The following is a 16,740-nucleotide window of genomic DNA, read 5'->3' on the forward strand; positions in this document are numbered from 1 at the left end:
ATGCTAGATATTGTGATTAATATGTAGCTTGAATGAATATGAAACACACTAAAAAAAAAGAATGGGGAGCAAGATAATCACTCTGTGTTTAGAATCTCAACTTTCTTTGTCCTGAATTCAAAACAGTCATACCCTGATCGAATGGACTGATAAGTTATTGACGATGACCCCGAATCTTTGATTATACGCTTAATTTTTCACATCTTGTACATACAGAATTTAAAAATTGACGAAATTGGTTCTTGTATGTTTTGATTCGTTCGTCATAAATATTTTCGTCGCTGGTTCTGATCTCTGAATTTACGATTGAGCGTGAATTTAATCTTCACAACTGATTTTGGGAAACTAAAATACTTTAATGCAATACATTCAGTGACTTTAGGTAGACATAATTTAGATGATTTCGTGTAAATTCGGTCATATGAGTATAAATAAATTTACAAACAGCTTTACATGACTTCAAGTAGATGCAAGTTGCTCCAAGTAACCTAAAACGCTTTCCAGCGGAATCAAAAGACATTATACCACGTGTGAACCTGAATTCAAGCACAAAACCATTTCTCTCGAACGATTTTAAACCTCCCAGCAATTGCAGTATTCGCAAAACTTTTCTATTTGTTACATTCATATAATTTTAGTATACATTGTTTTGAAATCCGCCGACATTCATGCATTCAAGGTAAATTTTATTGAAATCCGCCTGCATTTATGCAATTCAGGTACATTTCATTGAAATCCGCCTAGATTTATGCAATTCAGGTAAATTTCATTGCAATCCGCCTACATTTATGCAATTCAGATACATTTCATTGAAATTCGCCTGCATTTATGCAATTCAGGTACATTTCATTGAAATCCGCCTAGACTTATGCAATTCAGGATACATTGTATTGACATCAGCCTACGCTTATGTAACTCAGGGTAGATTCTAAGTGCTTGTCATTTTTCTTGTCGTTGACGATTGATTGGGCAGTGAAGAGTCGGCCAATCACGAACAATGAGTAAAATTACTCCAAATTGCATAAATGCAGGCTAACTTGTCCAACGCTAAATTGCCGATAAAATATTTCGACGAAATAATTTTTGTCATAGAACATATACCTATGCATATAGTAGATTTTTATGGTACGCGGTGAATGCATTTGATTTATTTTCCGTAGTACAGTTTCTCAAGCTCCCGAGGAAGGTGAAGCTTTCCTTTCAACCCTGTTACAATCGTATTCATCGTTTTGCGTTACGTATTCGTTCGTTCATTCTGACCTCGGTGCAACGCAGCAGCCAGCGGGTTTTGTCAGGTGCGCGTTTACGTATCGAAATATGTACAGTATAAGTGTATGTATGTATATTATGTGCACATACACGCATTGTATTCTTTACACGAAGGGTATGAAATAAATTATTAAATCACCGCCGCGAGCCTCGTCTCGACACCTCCTCCGATTTTCAACCAACGCCTCAGACCAAAGAACCCCCAACAGAAATGTGTGCCTGTGTGTGTGTGTGTTACACCTCGCAAGATTTTATTTGACGCGTTTCAAACCACCCTTCCTTGAATCCTCACGAATCGCACCGGAGCGGGGAAGGAAAAGAAATTCAAATGAAATTTTTTCCCGGTGGTGACAAGTGTCGTGCAATTTGGTGAGTGAAAAATATTCTGATGCGTTGTAAAATGCAGTGGCAATCAATCTTTAATCTTTAATAGTAATGTCCGTGACAGTATTGAACAACTTGGAAATATCAGTCTGACACAAGTTTAACAAATATGAAAAAAAAAAAAAAAATGTAAAACAAAAAAACGGCTAATATGAGGAATCTAAGAATACTACCCCAAATCAAAAACATCAAATACAATCGAATAACCTCAAAATAATCTAAACAATCCAAACCCACAGGATCCATAAAAGGAGATTCACAAAAACAATTCACACAAACGCAGTTATAGAAATAAAATCACAGAACTCTCACGGAGAGGAAAGCATGGTAACGGTATAAAAACGTAGGTAAGGTCACATAAAACAGTAAAAAGTAAATAAATAAGATAAAATAAATTAAAAATAAAAAATAGATCAAATTAAGATAAAATAAAAATTAAAAAAAATGAATCAAATTAAAATGAAATCAATGAATGTAAATAAAATTTCACAACTAAGAATTCAAATTCTTGTCACAAATCACTATAAACTAGGAAGCACATTGACAGAAAAAAGGAAGATTAAGAATCAAGAAGAATCGGAATTATGACTGCAGCAATTCAACTTGACTTTTAAATATAAAAATAATTTTATTATTATGACTCTACGCCTATTGTGAGTCTTGTACTGCAAATAATGTGTAATTCTTACATGCTCGGATATTTTTTCTGTGAAATTGAAGGAATATAAAAAAAAGGAGAATTCTTACCTATATCAGTTTTCAAGGTTCCCTTTATTCGCATGTACAAACATTTCTTATGGTTACAGGGAATGATTTAATCAACTTTTCGGGGAAGAAATTGTCCGAAAGAAACATCATATATTTTCTGTTTTTATTCCATTATGCGCATATTTTCTTTACAAATTGAAAAAATTTGGAAAAATAAAGAGAGCCGTACACCTAATCCATCTCGGAGATTGAAAATTGAAAACGTTTTCCGATGCCTGCATCTCGAGTGAAATCTGTTAGAAAAAGAGTCGAGATTGAACGAAGAATTACCTTTCGTTCAATCTTTTTACCTCTGTTTCTTCCCTAATATACATACGCCTTGAGTATCCTAGAAATCTCTCATGAGGAATTTAAAATTAGGCAAAGCCACTTTCGTTACAACTGAGACTATATTTTACTGCTTCAAGTTTGTCTCATGGTCCGCGATTGATTATAGAGCTTGAGGAGTTAGCCAATCGATTGTACGAAACAAATGTTGGTTAATCGGTGAAATATCTCTCGATTGCCTGAATGCAGGCGGATTTCGATATGAATGTACTTCGAATTGCCGTAATGCAGGCGGATTTTAATACAAATGTGTTTCGAATTGCCTGAATACAGGCGGATTTCGATATAAATTACTTCAAATTGCCTGAATGCAGGCGGATTTCGATATAAATGTACTGCATATTGCCTAAATGCAGGCGGATTTACTCGATGTTGAATTCTCCATGTAACATTTCTGCAAAATAACTTTTTCAAATCCCTTACAGAGTTTCCTCTCATAATCCAGTCGATCACATCTTCAACTGACCGAATTTCTGCGGGAAGACGAGAAGTTTTAATGGTAACAGAAACGAGGCGGCGAGATTCGAGTGGGCAAAACGAGAGGGAAAAAAAGGAGAAGTATCTCTTAACCCAAAGCACTGGTTCTCCGATAAAGCCATTTCTATCCTCTTATAAAATATTTTAACCCCCCGCCCCCTTCCTTCCCCTTTTCACTTTTTGCCGGAAGCTGTGAGGGAGGCAGGATTCTCATCCTCCTCGCAGGATACTCCCGGCTATGATCAGGCTTCCCTCGGTTGGCTCCCTGCAGCCTTTCCTGCGACATGCCCCGAGTGGGGGGCCGTCATATTGCCTTCGAAGATACATGCAACGTGTTCTTTTATACCCGCCGTTAGTCTGTCGTTCCCCTCTCTTTTTCGTCGAGTTGGTTCCTTTTATTTTTTTCATTTTTATTTACCATTTTCTTCTTCTTCTTCTTGTCCTTGTGACCTTTTTTCGACTCTCCTCTCAGTCTTCCGAACTTTTTATTATACCCTCTGAAACACCGGAGGCTATTCGGTGATCCTGCTGAAGCTGAAGGTCGGTTTTCTATCTCATGTCCGCTAATTTTTATAGTACCTTTCATTATTTTTAATGTTATTAGTTTTCAAGTAAACATACTGTTGGGTTGCCTACCACCAAGGGGAACAAATATCGGCACTATATTGAATCGAGAAAATTTTTTATTCTGTTGAAAAACAATGTTTCGACTGTTAATCACTTGTTTGTGTAAATTTAGATTCGCTCTTAACTACTCATTTTTTTTTTCGAGTTTCTTCTTACAATAATACCCAGAGAAATAATTTCGAGTTTCGAAGAGTCGGTGAAACAGTTCAGAGTTGACATCTAAATCTTGTACGTCCTAATGGGGAAAAGATGTTGATTTCTTTCGGACAGGAACGCAGCTATAACATAGGTATAAGCTGTGATCGGCAAAGCGACAGAGCCGATGGGATATTTCGAGGAAACCCTAGGACAGGAGGTAAAAGCGGAACAAGGAAAAGGTTCAGAGATGGGTTTCCCAGAACATGTCCCGACGAGAAAATCACTTCCCGAGGGCAAACGCTCCGCCAATATCCGTCAGTATATATCTTCCGCGAAAGAGACCTACCGCGAATGAAAAATTATACGCAAAACAATTCACCGAAAAAGGAGCGGTGTAAAAAACGATAAAAAAAATCGCTTCTGGGAAGGAGAGAAAGGAAAAATCAATTACGAATGAGAGACGTGAAATCGTACTGAACTGTGATGAAAAACAACGGTATGTAATTAAGCGTGTGGTAAAATGTTATTGAAAAAAGAAAATGAAAAATTATAACTATGATAAATTTCTCTGTGATAAGATTCAACAAAAAATTTGACCCTCGATATAAAATATTGTCATTTTCTCGTAGCTGGCAATATCTTTACAAATGTAGTAAATATTTGCATCTACGTTTCGTCGATGTTAAACGTGTGTGTCGAAAAGTGCAAAATCGTAGGAATTTGTCGCCAAAGAATAATATGTTTCCGCTGTAATAGAAATGACTGAAATTTATCGCTGTCAAACACAGCGAATTTACGAGATTTTTTTCGAAGCAGAGAAAGGTGAAAATCGTTGTGAATTGTGAGGCTCGAGAAATATTAAACGACAAGACCTGCAGAGTGCGTTTTAGAGTTTGGTCGACGATGGGAAAAAGGGTGAAAATCCGACGAGGTTTGACTGTTGGATAATTTCGGTTCGCTGAAAGAATGATTCGTATAGATCGCTGATTAAGGAAAATAAAAACAGTATCCAACCATATAAGTTGTGAAATAAATATTGGGCTAGGGAAACAAGAAACTAAAGTTGAGTTGAATTAGGTCAAAACTACGTTCCCTCGATAGCAGTAACAAACTCATACTTTGTTTCGAAATATATTCATTTCATCAAAAACTGACGCGAAGCGATTTGCGCAGAGTTCATTTATGAAGGAAATCACATTTTTTCATGAAAATTCGACAAACCTGTGCGAATCGAAAAAACGATTAATCAAAATTCCTGATTAGTCGAATAATGATAAAAAGGACACATCGATTAATTGATTCATTGCAAAAGCGATGAATTTACACGGTTTTTTAATCAGTGTCCACACCGTCAATATATACGTATAGTTTTCGGATAAATCTCATCAAAACTCAGTCAAGTTATTAATTCCGAAGCCGAGTTTCTCAAAAGTTTTCACTTTAACGTTTTCTTCGACTCGAATACGCGGCGTATCGAACAGTCGATAAACCTGCTTTAGAAAACACAAAAACCTTCTTTTCATTCTGCTTCGTTGTCAATTATAATTTTTTCCACCCACCCCCTTCCATCGCCAGGAACCTCTTAGCTGTTATACCGTCGGGATGAGATTTAATAATATTTGCATCGACGACGAGCCGTCAAAATAACCGGGGGTTGACTTGGGGGCGGATCGAGATGAAGCAACGGGACGTGAGGGGGTGAAAAAAACCGCATGGCTAACATCTCGGTAATATCGGATCAATAAGGTGGAGCACCTGGCCCAACGTGCAGGTAAAATTGTAGGGGTGGCCGGGTTTCCCGCAGGATACCAGGATACACGGGACGTATCGGTGCCCCGCCAAAGTTTACGGATATATCGGGGACTCTGGTATCGTAAGGAAAGCTCGTTTAAATTTTTATCCCATCGAAATGGGTTCGCAGCGGCGGCTTTTTATTACTACCGCACGGTTTATCGCGAACTACGTTTTAATATGAAAAACAAAAGAAGTAAAAAAACAACGACAACGACAACTTTTACTGCTCCGCAGTCGTTTTAGCTCCCGCGGGAAAATCACAACACGCGGCTATTTTTTCCCTGATCCGCACATCCGACTGTTTATTAACTTCGTTGAAATTTGATAATCTTCGCGCTGTTTGAATCATTGTTACGCTTTCGTCTTACGGTAACGTTGCATTGTAAAAAAAAAAAAAGAGGTCACTGATTTTACAGACTGTGAAATTCATCGCGGAAAAAAATGTTATACGAATTTTACATACTTTGTGGTTAATATATGGACAGAATTTTCTTCGAATCGAATCTACATCAATTGTGGTGAATCTACTTGAGCACGTTGTAACTCTTGATTACTATTGGTTTAGTGACTCTTGTGGATTTGTTGTGAATTTAACTGAAAAAAAATGCTGTCCTTATATTCGCCACAGGAGATGTAAAATTTACAATATTTTTCATACCGTGCAGATATAATTTTTATGAAAATATACAATTCAAGTCTGCAAAGTTTTCGGACAGTTTTTTTTCCCCTTTAATTTTTGTGTTTTATAAAAAATATTTACAACTATAATGATCAACTTAAAAAAAAAACAAGAATAATCAGGCCATTAATGTTTCTCCTGTCTCGGTTAAACGAAAATTGAAGCAAACATAATAGATTGAAAATTTCAACAATATCATATATACACCCACGCTAAGGTATACCTACCATATCCGTACTAATATCACAAAATCAGTGAAACTCAATTTCCCGCAACATCCGCAATTATATCTTCCGACAAAGAAGAAAAAAAAAAGAACAGATTATTTTCGGTTTGTCTTCTTGACGCACGTGAAATAAATTGGATTTCATCTCTTCCTTCTCTCCGTTGTATTTTGGACTCTGGAAACATTCTTCTGGAATTGTTTGGAACGAAAGGTATTTGACTTACTAATAAATATAAACCTATTGGATAATTTGGTACCTGCTTGGCTTGAGTGAGCAAACGTTCATGAATTTCGAATTCAAATTAAATCCAACCCCGTGAATTTTTGTTTCCAACAGATTTTTAAATATACATTCGCGTTCGATGGATCTGTTTTTTTTTTTTTTTCGAGCATTATGCGTAACAGATTCGGTTATACTCATAATCACTTGTTTCCTCCAAAGGACGCCACAGAATCCTCATGAAAATTGGCTGCGGGTCAAATTGGCTGGGTTTTCAGTATATTATAGTAAATATTCTCCAGATAAAACGTTCTTATAGACACAAGTCCCAAATATCAGTAGTTTCCGAGTTACAGGTTTCGGAAGAAAGGTGTCACGATTTTTTGATATCCATAAATTCCGTGATTTTTATGAATTACAAAGCTTCGCGGGGACTGTGAATCAAAAAAATCACTCAAAAATCTTCACGAACTATCTGGTTTACTCGAATGAGGTGCAACATCGGATTTCGCACGAAGAACGAGACCCTCCGACTCTTGCAATAATCGACTTATTCTGTTTTCCACTCGGCTATACAGTTTTTGAGCGATATATTTGACATCAAGTCCCCCCTGAAGCTTCGTAATTCTTCAAAATCACGAAATCCATAGATATGAAAAAATCTATCCACCCCACTTCCGAAGCTTTTATCTCGGAAACTACTGATTTTTGGGACTCGTGTCTATGAGAACTATTGGAAACCGGGAGGATACGTACTGTAACATACCGAAAATCCATCCGATTCGATCGGGAGCCAATTTCCTTAAGGATATCTGCTCGTTTCGTTTTTAGTTCTCGGTCCGCCCGCCGCGCCGCGCTGTTTCGCTCACAGCCAGCGGCGGAATCGATCCTCGAAATGGAGGCACGTATGTAGCGTCTAACCGAGGAGGTTAGCCTGCATCCCGCTTACCACCGTTGACCACTGACCACTGACCGCTGTCCGGCACGTTACACTCCGCAGCCCATTGTCTCGAGTTGGCCGAACTTTTGATCTGTTATAGGGGTTCGAAGTTTTCATCCCCGTAATACGTTTCAGCCGCAAAAGAAAGGGACACCCCTCTTCGCAGCTCTTCGGATTGATAAACAACTTTTTTCCGACTCTTAACTTTTTCATTTAGCTCTCGGTGGTTATGTCTCACCTACATCTATACATTGTATCACACGTTTGCCACAAAAGACCGGCATATTAATGGATCCCGTGTATTCAATTAGGGCGTCGATAGCGCGTGTATTTTGTCTGATGCGGTAGATTATTTCCGGGCCATCGAACCGGGCTTTTTTTTTATCTTTTTTCTTTTCTTTTTTCTCCGTTGCAAGAGAATTGTCTGAATTATTTTTTTCAATACTCTTGGAGTTTTTTTTTTTCTCTTTTTTTTTTGTGAAAACTGTTGCATGCACGAACTTTTTTCACACCGGTTTTTGAACTCGTCGCACAGAATCATCATTATGTAAATATTCTATGATCTTTCGAATTTCTCGTATGAAACGCACAGTTTTCCTATATCTATACTCATACGTATATGTATCTGATAGACGTTATGTATAAAAGATTTTATGTATGTATCTAAAACACCGTGAAAAAGACTCGCAAATGAAACCCGAAAATTCAATGTACAACGATTATTCCGTGTGTAAACACGCATTAAGGCTTGTTTGAACACCGACGATATGACAAATATGGAATTATTACGTCGTTGGTCAAATACGAAAAAATTCTCGCTTCAATGGGGTAAAATATTTGCCACACAACGCCGCGTATTTACCCTTCTTTGAATTAATTATACGAACTAACAAATATATATACCGCGAGAGGTTCAAGTTTTTATTTACAAGTTAATTAAGCGTTGACGTTAAACTGCCAAATCAAACTACTTTTGGGGCTATAAAATGATCGGAAAATAGAAAATAGAAAGGCCATAATATCGAATTTTTAAGGATGCGAAAAATTATTTTATAGGATATTAAAAATGTAAAATGTCGAACTGTGAGAATTTGAAAATCTACGAAGGTTAAGGTATAGAAATGCAGTAAGGTAAAATATAGAATCGCATTATAATTCTATATTTTACCTGACTGCGTTCTCACTTCTCCATACCTCGACGTTCAACCTTCATAAAATTCAATAAAATAAGTTTTCGGGTGTATGAAAATTCAATTTTCTGATCTTACCAGTTCCCGATTTCTTAAAATTTTTACCCGCAACCGTCACTTTACTGTTTCTAACTATTATCATATTTTATTATTGCGGAGTTTATTAAATGGAGTCCAGGGTATAAAATGATGATGAATTTCCTAGCTGCGAGCAGAAAATCTAGTCTGAGTTACTACTCTTTTTGGCTATGGTCACTCTTACTACATTTTCTTATAAGTGTTGGGATAATTTGATGTTGGTATAAAAACAAACGGATGTTGAGGTCTAATCTATCTGAAAAAATGTAGTAAAATAAATAAGCAGATTGAATGTTTGAATAAGCAGGAAATATAGTCTTGGCACTACAATCAAAAATAATCGAGGCAGAATTTGTGTGAAATTGTCATCAAAACAGTTTCATACATTTTCAGGGTTCAAACGCAAGAAATCTTTAACATAAGATTTTCCGTGCATCGCTGTCAAAGATCCCTTGGATCATCCAGTTTCATCGCAGAATATTAAAATATGTTCTTTACAATACACATAATACCATACAACCTCAATCCTACGTAGAAATAAATGTTTAATGACATCTTTCTTAGTCGTATCAATAATGGAAAATTGTTTTCATAAAAATCTCAGCGAACTCCCCTTCAAGGAAAATATTTCGGTATTAACTCAACGTACCGAAATAGAAGTCAAATCACTTGCAAAAAGTTTTCCGTCCCTCTATGTTCGTATATAATGTTGCATGTAACCTGAATGCAAAATAGTTAGGCCAAGGTCCGACGAACAAGTTAGACAAATACATGTATAAGACGTCCTCTCTAAATAACCAATATTCTATGACCGACGCGAACCGACGTCAGTTCGTAACGAGACGCGTGATGTGAAGAAATGTAAAAGCCTATTATTCATTAATAAATATTGTTCGTTGTGAGAATTTATTTGGGCCAGACGGGCGAGTAACCTCTTAAAGGATAGCACATATATTTCAGCTAAACCGATCAGCTGTTGACCCAGTAGGGACGTCATATTACTCTAGTCACGTCTTTACTTTTTATCCCGAGAAGACATGACGTGAAATTTTTCCCGACGTATATAACATGATACCGTATCTACATCGGGCTGTCGGCATTCTGTTACAGAGGCCCGGGCGAGGATCAGCGGCCCTGACGACGTCTACGTAAAGACCGGAAGTCTGCTGACACTGACGTGTCTGATGTCGCAAGGACCTCACGACCTCGGGACGGTTGCCTGGTACCACGGCAGCCATCCGGTACTCACGTCACCCCTGCAAGAAGGCAACGACGTCGCCTCGGTGCCTCGGGTAGCCGTTGACACGGAATGGAGCGACGCTCTGACGTCGAGGTCGGTATCCGGCGCCCCGACGCATATTATAGGATGGCCTAACCCCGCGAAGCCGAACAATAATATCGTTCCCCGGTTCCCCCTGTTTTCGTATAATATTACCGTTAACTAAAACCCCGGCACCGGCACCTCGTCTCATATCTTCCCTTTCATCTCTTCATTCCGACTCCATCATTCCCGTCGCTACACTTCTGCGGCGTATCTGTAGCTACTCTCCAAGCCTCACGATCCAACGCCTCTAACGAGCCATAACGTTGCCATTCATTTTTCGCTTTCCGAAATCGAGTTACTTACCGTTAGTCGGTAAAGGGACGCGGCGGGATAACCTGACGTCAGGAGGCTCGTTTTAGAACGCTTTAGGAATACAGACTGGTGAATTTCGGACGCCATTAAAGAGCCGATCGGGCCGGACACGTCTCAATCGAAAGTTTGGAAGAGATAAAGAAACGGTCGGTAAATCACCGGTAATCTCATACGAGTCGGTCATCGTGAACTCGAATGGAACAGCATTTTTGCCATGTGATAAATTGAGTCTGGTCTAATTCTGTGAAAGAAATTTTTTTAAATTACTGACTAACTATTGCCTCTAAGTATTTTGTACGTTCATTTTTTTTTGTCTCTCGTCCAAGTCTTTGATGAATTTGAAAATTGTTGAAATTACTGACTAACTGTTGCGTCTAAGTATTTGGTACGTTCGTTCTTTTATCTCCAATCTAAGTCATTTACGAATGAGGTTCTTGTGACCTGCCTCGTTCAACAGATCATCGAAACGAAGATGTTACGCAGAAATTTGTATATCGAGTATATAATCCTTCAAATACATATAAATGAATCTGCTTGAAACAATAAATCCAAATGGCACATGCTAAGAATCAATAATTTGAAAAAAGGTTTTGTAATTAGAATATTCAAAATTATTAAACTGGTGCTCTTAAGTGCGATTTTAATGCTTCTGGGCTTATTTTAGCTCAAGCTTTATAATCGTAGAGCTTATAACTTTTCGACATTTCAAGACGTTTCACGTATAACTTCTTTACAGAAAAATGAAAAAGTATAAAATGCGATTTCCTAAAGTTGTCGGTGATACTTGAAAGACCAACTTCCTCTTAATCGGAAAAATACCCGGGGGTAGAGTAGCTTTAGTATTCTAGTCAGTGGAGCCAATTTTCTCACCCCTGATCCTGTCGAATTTTGGAATCCTGAAACGTTGTGACAAGTTGACGTGATGAAAAAATTTAAGAAGACATCTACGAATTTATTGTACGGGATTTTTCAACTTCGCAATTGATTATACGAACATTGCAGGAGATCTTGCATTTTGGAAAAACAAATTTTTGTTTTGTGCTCGAATACAAATTACTTGAACTGATAATTTGACTAATATTTTCTTAGTCTGCGCTTCAGGTGCAGACGTAAAACTGAAATTCACATAAATTCAAGTAACTTCAAACACCTTCATCACAATTTTGACTCGGATATTGTTTCTTACAAATTCGCTGTAAGGTATTTTTATTTTCCTTGAACATTGAATTCGATATTGCTATTTATTGATCGAAATGAACATCATTACAATCTTGAAAAATTAATTATTTATCGTGTAAATTTCGTAATTGAATTAACGAAAGGGTATTGATTCTAAATTCGCCAACCTCTCGAAAAAAACAATTACTTAGTTTTTTCGCTTTCCAGTAACTGAATCATGCTTGAGGGAATTACATCAAACACGCCAAATGAAATACACATCGTTGAAAATTGAAATCGTGCTGACTGGGATTGGTTCCCGGTTAAATACGGATCAAGCATTGACTCGAGCCGCCGATTGACGGTCACTAATTAAACCGTCGCCGTTTACCATCCTGTATATTTTTTTTTTTCGATTGTGCAGATTGAAAATCACCCATGCCAGACCAAGCGATTCGGGAAATTACAGCTGCGTACCGACTGTGGCGGAAAGCGCGAGCGTCAACGTTCACGTAATTAACGGTAAGATTTTCACATTCTTGTACAATATATGTTAATTATATGTAAATCGAGTATCATCGTGAATATTCGCACGTAATTTTAAATCTCCCTACAGCTATGAATATCGCTCTACAAAATCGAAGCAGCTAACCGACTCAATTGAAAATGGGACACTGTAAAGCAAAACGGGGAACCCTCACGGTAAAAAAAAACACGTCAACTTGGGTGTCAATTCCTACCCTCAAATTTTTTCTCATGGGAATTTAGCATTATTTATGAGTTAGGGGTGCGGATTTACGTAAGAACAACTTTTTACAATTTTCCCAGGTTTCTTAATCAAAAGAAAGGGAAATTAAATTAGGGAAATTAAATGATGCCAAATTTTTCATTCGAAAATCGTATTCTTATAGAAAAAAGAAATTTGTACAAATTTCGTTTGTATGTTGTTCATATGTTCCGTGTTGTTTTGCTTTAAAAAACGTTGGAATACTGCTAAATGTAATTTCGTATTGGAAGAAAAATTATCTTCAATTTTAGGTTGCCCGTGTTCCCATTTTTGCCGATTTCCTTTACAGAAAAGCTTGGAATCTCGCCAAGTCCACGAATCGAACTTTTCGAGTCCCGTAAAATCTTCCGACATTCTCCAAAATCATTTGCATTTTTAAAATCATGAATAACCTCCCTGAACAATTCTCTGAATTACGTTTGATGTCTCGTGTTATCCGTAAAAATTTCGCAATCTTTTCAAACTTCAAGTAAGAAATATTCAAAATCGTGTATATCCATAAATAATCACCAAAGTCACGAAATCATGTATTGACCGAGATGAAAAAAAGCGCCCGAAATCTATTACCCAGGAAAAATTGAGTGGTTGGAAAAAAAAGTGGGAGAAAATCGTTTCGACTTGAAATTCGCGAAACTTTCGCTCTCGTTGATCCTTATCGGAATTTTCGTCCCTCTGGAAGTTGAAAGGTCTGCGGAATGAGATCGAACCTGCGGAATAACCGCGGCTTTTCCCTCTAATGACCGGAAGTAACCGGAGCCTCGGGGTTTCCTTTACTTCTGCATTCGGGTACGGTTTGGAGCGGGTTTTGCGGTATCCGCAATTTAGTTCCCGCGTGCTTGTCCTTTGACGCTCGTCAATTTACCATACACGGCTATCGATGTCGACACACAATTGGGCCGATGCATGCGCAAGCTGTAAGCCCAGTTTCAACCACCGTATGCGCAACACGCGATTGGCGGTAAACAAACGGCCGAACTGCAAATTGGCCAACTTGCGAACCCTCGATTCGTCGCTTTGCTGTTTGTACATTGAATTATAATTATTTGGTTATTCCTTCCTTTTTCTACACAGTAATATGTATGCACACTTGGGGACAATGAATCTGAGACGGGTAATTTTTTACACTAGACAGTTGTGTTGGCAGCACAGAGAAACCTACAGCGCCATAGTCGGCTGAGCGCGAAACTAACTCAATCTCAATAAACGTAACATAACCCGTGACCGTCGATTCTAACCTTAAAATACGCGTCAACCCAACAAGTCATTATCCCCGCGGTATTCTAAGGTTAGATTCGACGGTCATGGGTTATGTTATGTTTATTAATATTAGGTTTTTTTCGCGCTCGGCCGACTGTGGCGCTGCAGGTTTCTCTGTGTTGCCAACATAACTGTCTAGTGTAAAAAATTGGCCGTCTCAGATTCATTGTCCCCAAGTGTACATACAACATAGGTGCATGTTGAAAATTCGAACAGAAAATCTGACGACCAGGTAAATAACACTCCGAGTACCTACATTTGTGTTTGAATTAATTAACGTGTACAGGATGAATTTCTAACTACTGGATGGTCCGTCGTCTGCTAAAATTTAATGCGTATGCGTCACGATTCGAGAGCAGTTTCTTGTCAGGGTGACCAACCTCAAAATAGGTAGCGTTATTTAAGGTCAAAAGGTATTTAAGGATATTAAATAACTTTTGAAAGGGTAGATTTATCATAAAATGATAACAGGCCTGTTTTTTAGACCGTTAAATTCTCTATAAAAGTAGGTACTGGTCTCATCAGTAAACTAACGTGTTGACGAGTTATAAAATTCCATAGTTAAATGAAAAATTTTCCGTGTTAATTAAATGGGAAATAGAAAATCACGATCATACACCTCTGAATATTAATATTAAGTGCTGAAACTTGGATAGCTTCTTTTTTTCGTCATTTGGAACAATATTTTCGACTTGAATTTTGGAAAATAAAAAATAGTCGATTCTTTGGATACAGTCTAATGTTATACAGTAATAAAAACATCGTGAAATATTTATCGGGATTACATTTAATAAATACATAATTTATGGTTTATCACATACTCAAAACTTGAGGGTGCTATTCATTCTCATTCTCATTTTTTTACCTTGTTTAAAATTTTTGAGGACTAAACAGATGGAAAGGAAGAGAAGGAAAAATATTCATCATCAATACGTATTTCAAAATTCTTCTTGAATCGCAGTTGTAATAAAAAATTAAAATAAAAAATTTCCGAACACAGAGAGGAGTTAGCAAGAAGTTTTTTTCGTTTTTTCTCTCTGCATTCTCATGCAATTAATTTCCATAGTTTAGTCTCCAGAGGGGTTTTTCAACGCATATGTGTATGAAACCCGATAATTCATCGGCCATTTCGCGAGAATGCATATTGCGCATACTTCAGAGTTTGACGATTTTGAGTTCAGTAACTGTTACAGTCTCGTTGGAATTTCGAATTCACAACTGCAGCAGTGAACGACTGACGTCGTATACTCACGGCATTATATCTATAACCTCTGAGCTACTTCAGCCAAGAAACAAGCACGCCGTAATCCTCAAGTGAATTACTTGAGCTCGGCTGTTGAACGTTGACCTTTTTACCGGGAGAAAAATTGTCACGTACAGTTTACTGGAAATTCATCAGTGAACGCTCTCTGGAACGTTTCTATACGCGTTGAACGACGACTGAAGAAAAAATTTTCATGTTTTAGAGTGACTGTTATCAAAAAGAATAATAACGCATACTAGATTTTCTGATTATAGCTAAAAAAAAAAAAAAAAAAACTTTTCATCTCGTACCCAGAACTATATTCGTTGTTTACTTATTTCACCGCAATTTCTCTCGGTGTAGTTACGACTAACTAGTCGTTTGGACAAAGCTTGGTGAGTTTAAGAACACTCAAGTCAGAGAGCATAAAACTTACGTGTAAGGCACACTTGGTTCCAAATCACACACTCCTTTCATTTCACATTTGTCTTATTTTTTTCACGTTACGATCCTCATCGCAAAAACCATAAAAATATTGCGAAGAACTTTTTTTTTTAGCAGCTTTTCAAACAAATTACTTAAGCTACCTGAAATACGCCGTTATTTTGACTTTGATTTAGAACAATGAACTGAGAACTAAAACGAAAACGGGTTTCGGAATGTTTTATCATTTTTTTCAAATGGATTTGCATATTTCATTCAAATAAATTCAGCAAATTTACGACATTTGGTTTTACCGGCCATTTTGCTCGGGATTTTTTGTGAGAAATACATGGTAATGGTATAGATTACAGAAAAGAGAAAAACAAAATTAGCACTCATAATAAAGTACGTTAAAATTGTTGAAATGAGACACTGAAATCCAGTCGAAAAAATCAAGAAAACCATAATCCAACAACAAAAATGTATATCACTTACTTCCGAGTGAAAAAAAAAAAAAATGGTGACTATGAGTGTCAGAGTTTTTAAAAACTCATCTTCAGGTTTTGGGTTCTGATCCAATCCAAACGATTTCAATTTTGTCTCAACGCATTCGGAGTCAAAATCTTCAATTTATTCAAAATGGTACGAAATAAGGGGGTATTGCCATTAGGTACATTAATCGGTTGAATTCCCCCGTCACGAAGTGGTTTTTTTTTTTTTTTTCATCGTCATCAAAAATTATTTATTACGCGAGATCGCTTCGCAATTACATATGCATTGAAAGTAAAAAAAAAAAAAAGCACAACGTTTTTACCAGATTTTCGGACTCGTCGATGATATAAATAAAAGGGAATAGTTTTTTTTCTTGACGTTGCAGCAGAATCCGCGTCGCCCTTGCCACCTAGCCTCCGATCATAAATTGGTCGGGAATGTTTTCATTTCGTCGCGAGTCAATACATAAATCATTCGGACGTTGCGGGAAATAGATCTGCGCTTGTGTACACATATGTCATATGCGCGTGCCTGTCTGTGTGTGTGTGTGTGCGTACATATAAATATAGATACGTGGTAAATCAGCTCCACTACCCCGCCAGCTATGGGGTGTGTATACTTCATAGG

At 37.4% G+C, this 16,740-nt stretch overlaps 1 protein-coding gene across 3 annotated transcripts in view; it reads left to right on the plus strand.

Annotated features, from left to right (window-relative positions):
* Nucleotides 1-16,740, plus strand: part of LOC124186453 (zwei Ig domain protein zig-8) — a 365,445-nt gene that overhangs the window by 323,208 nt on the left and 25,497 nt on the right. For all 3 annotated transcript variants that reach the window (XM_046578193.1, XM_046578192.1, XM_046578194.1), the window contains 2 exons: nt 10,228-10,450; nt 12,336-12,433. In XM_046578193.1, the coding sequence (XP_046434149.1) occupies nt 10,228-10,450; nt 12,336-12,433 (321 nt within the window). The remainder of the gene's footprint in view (nt 1-10,227; nt 10,451-12,335; nt 12,434-16,740) is intronic.

This window comes from Neodiprion fabricii, chromosome 7, assembly GCF_021155785.1.
Source record: "Neodiprion fabricii isolate iyNeoFabr1 chromosome 7, iyNeoFabr1.1, whole genome shotgun sequence".
Taxonomy (NCBI): domain Eukaryota; kingdom Metazoa; phylum Arthropoda; class Insecta; order Hymenoptera; family Diprionidae; genus Neodiprion; species Neodiprion fabricii.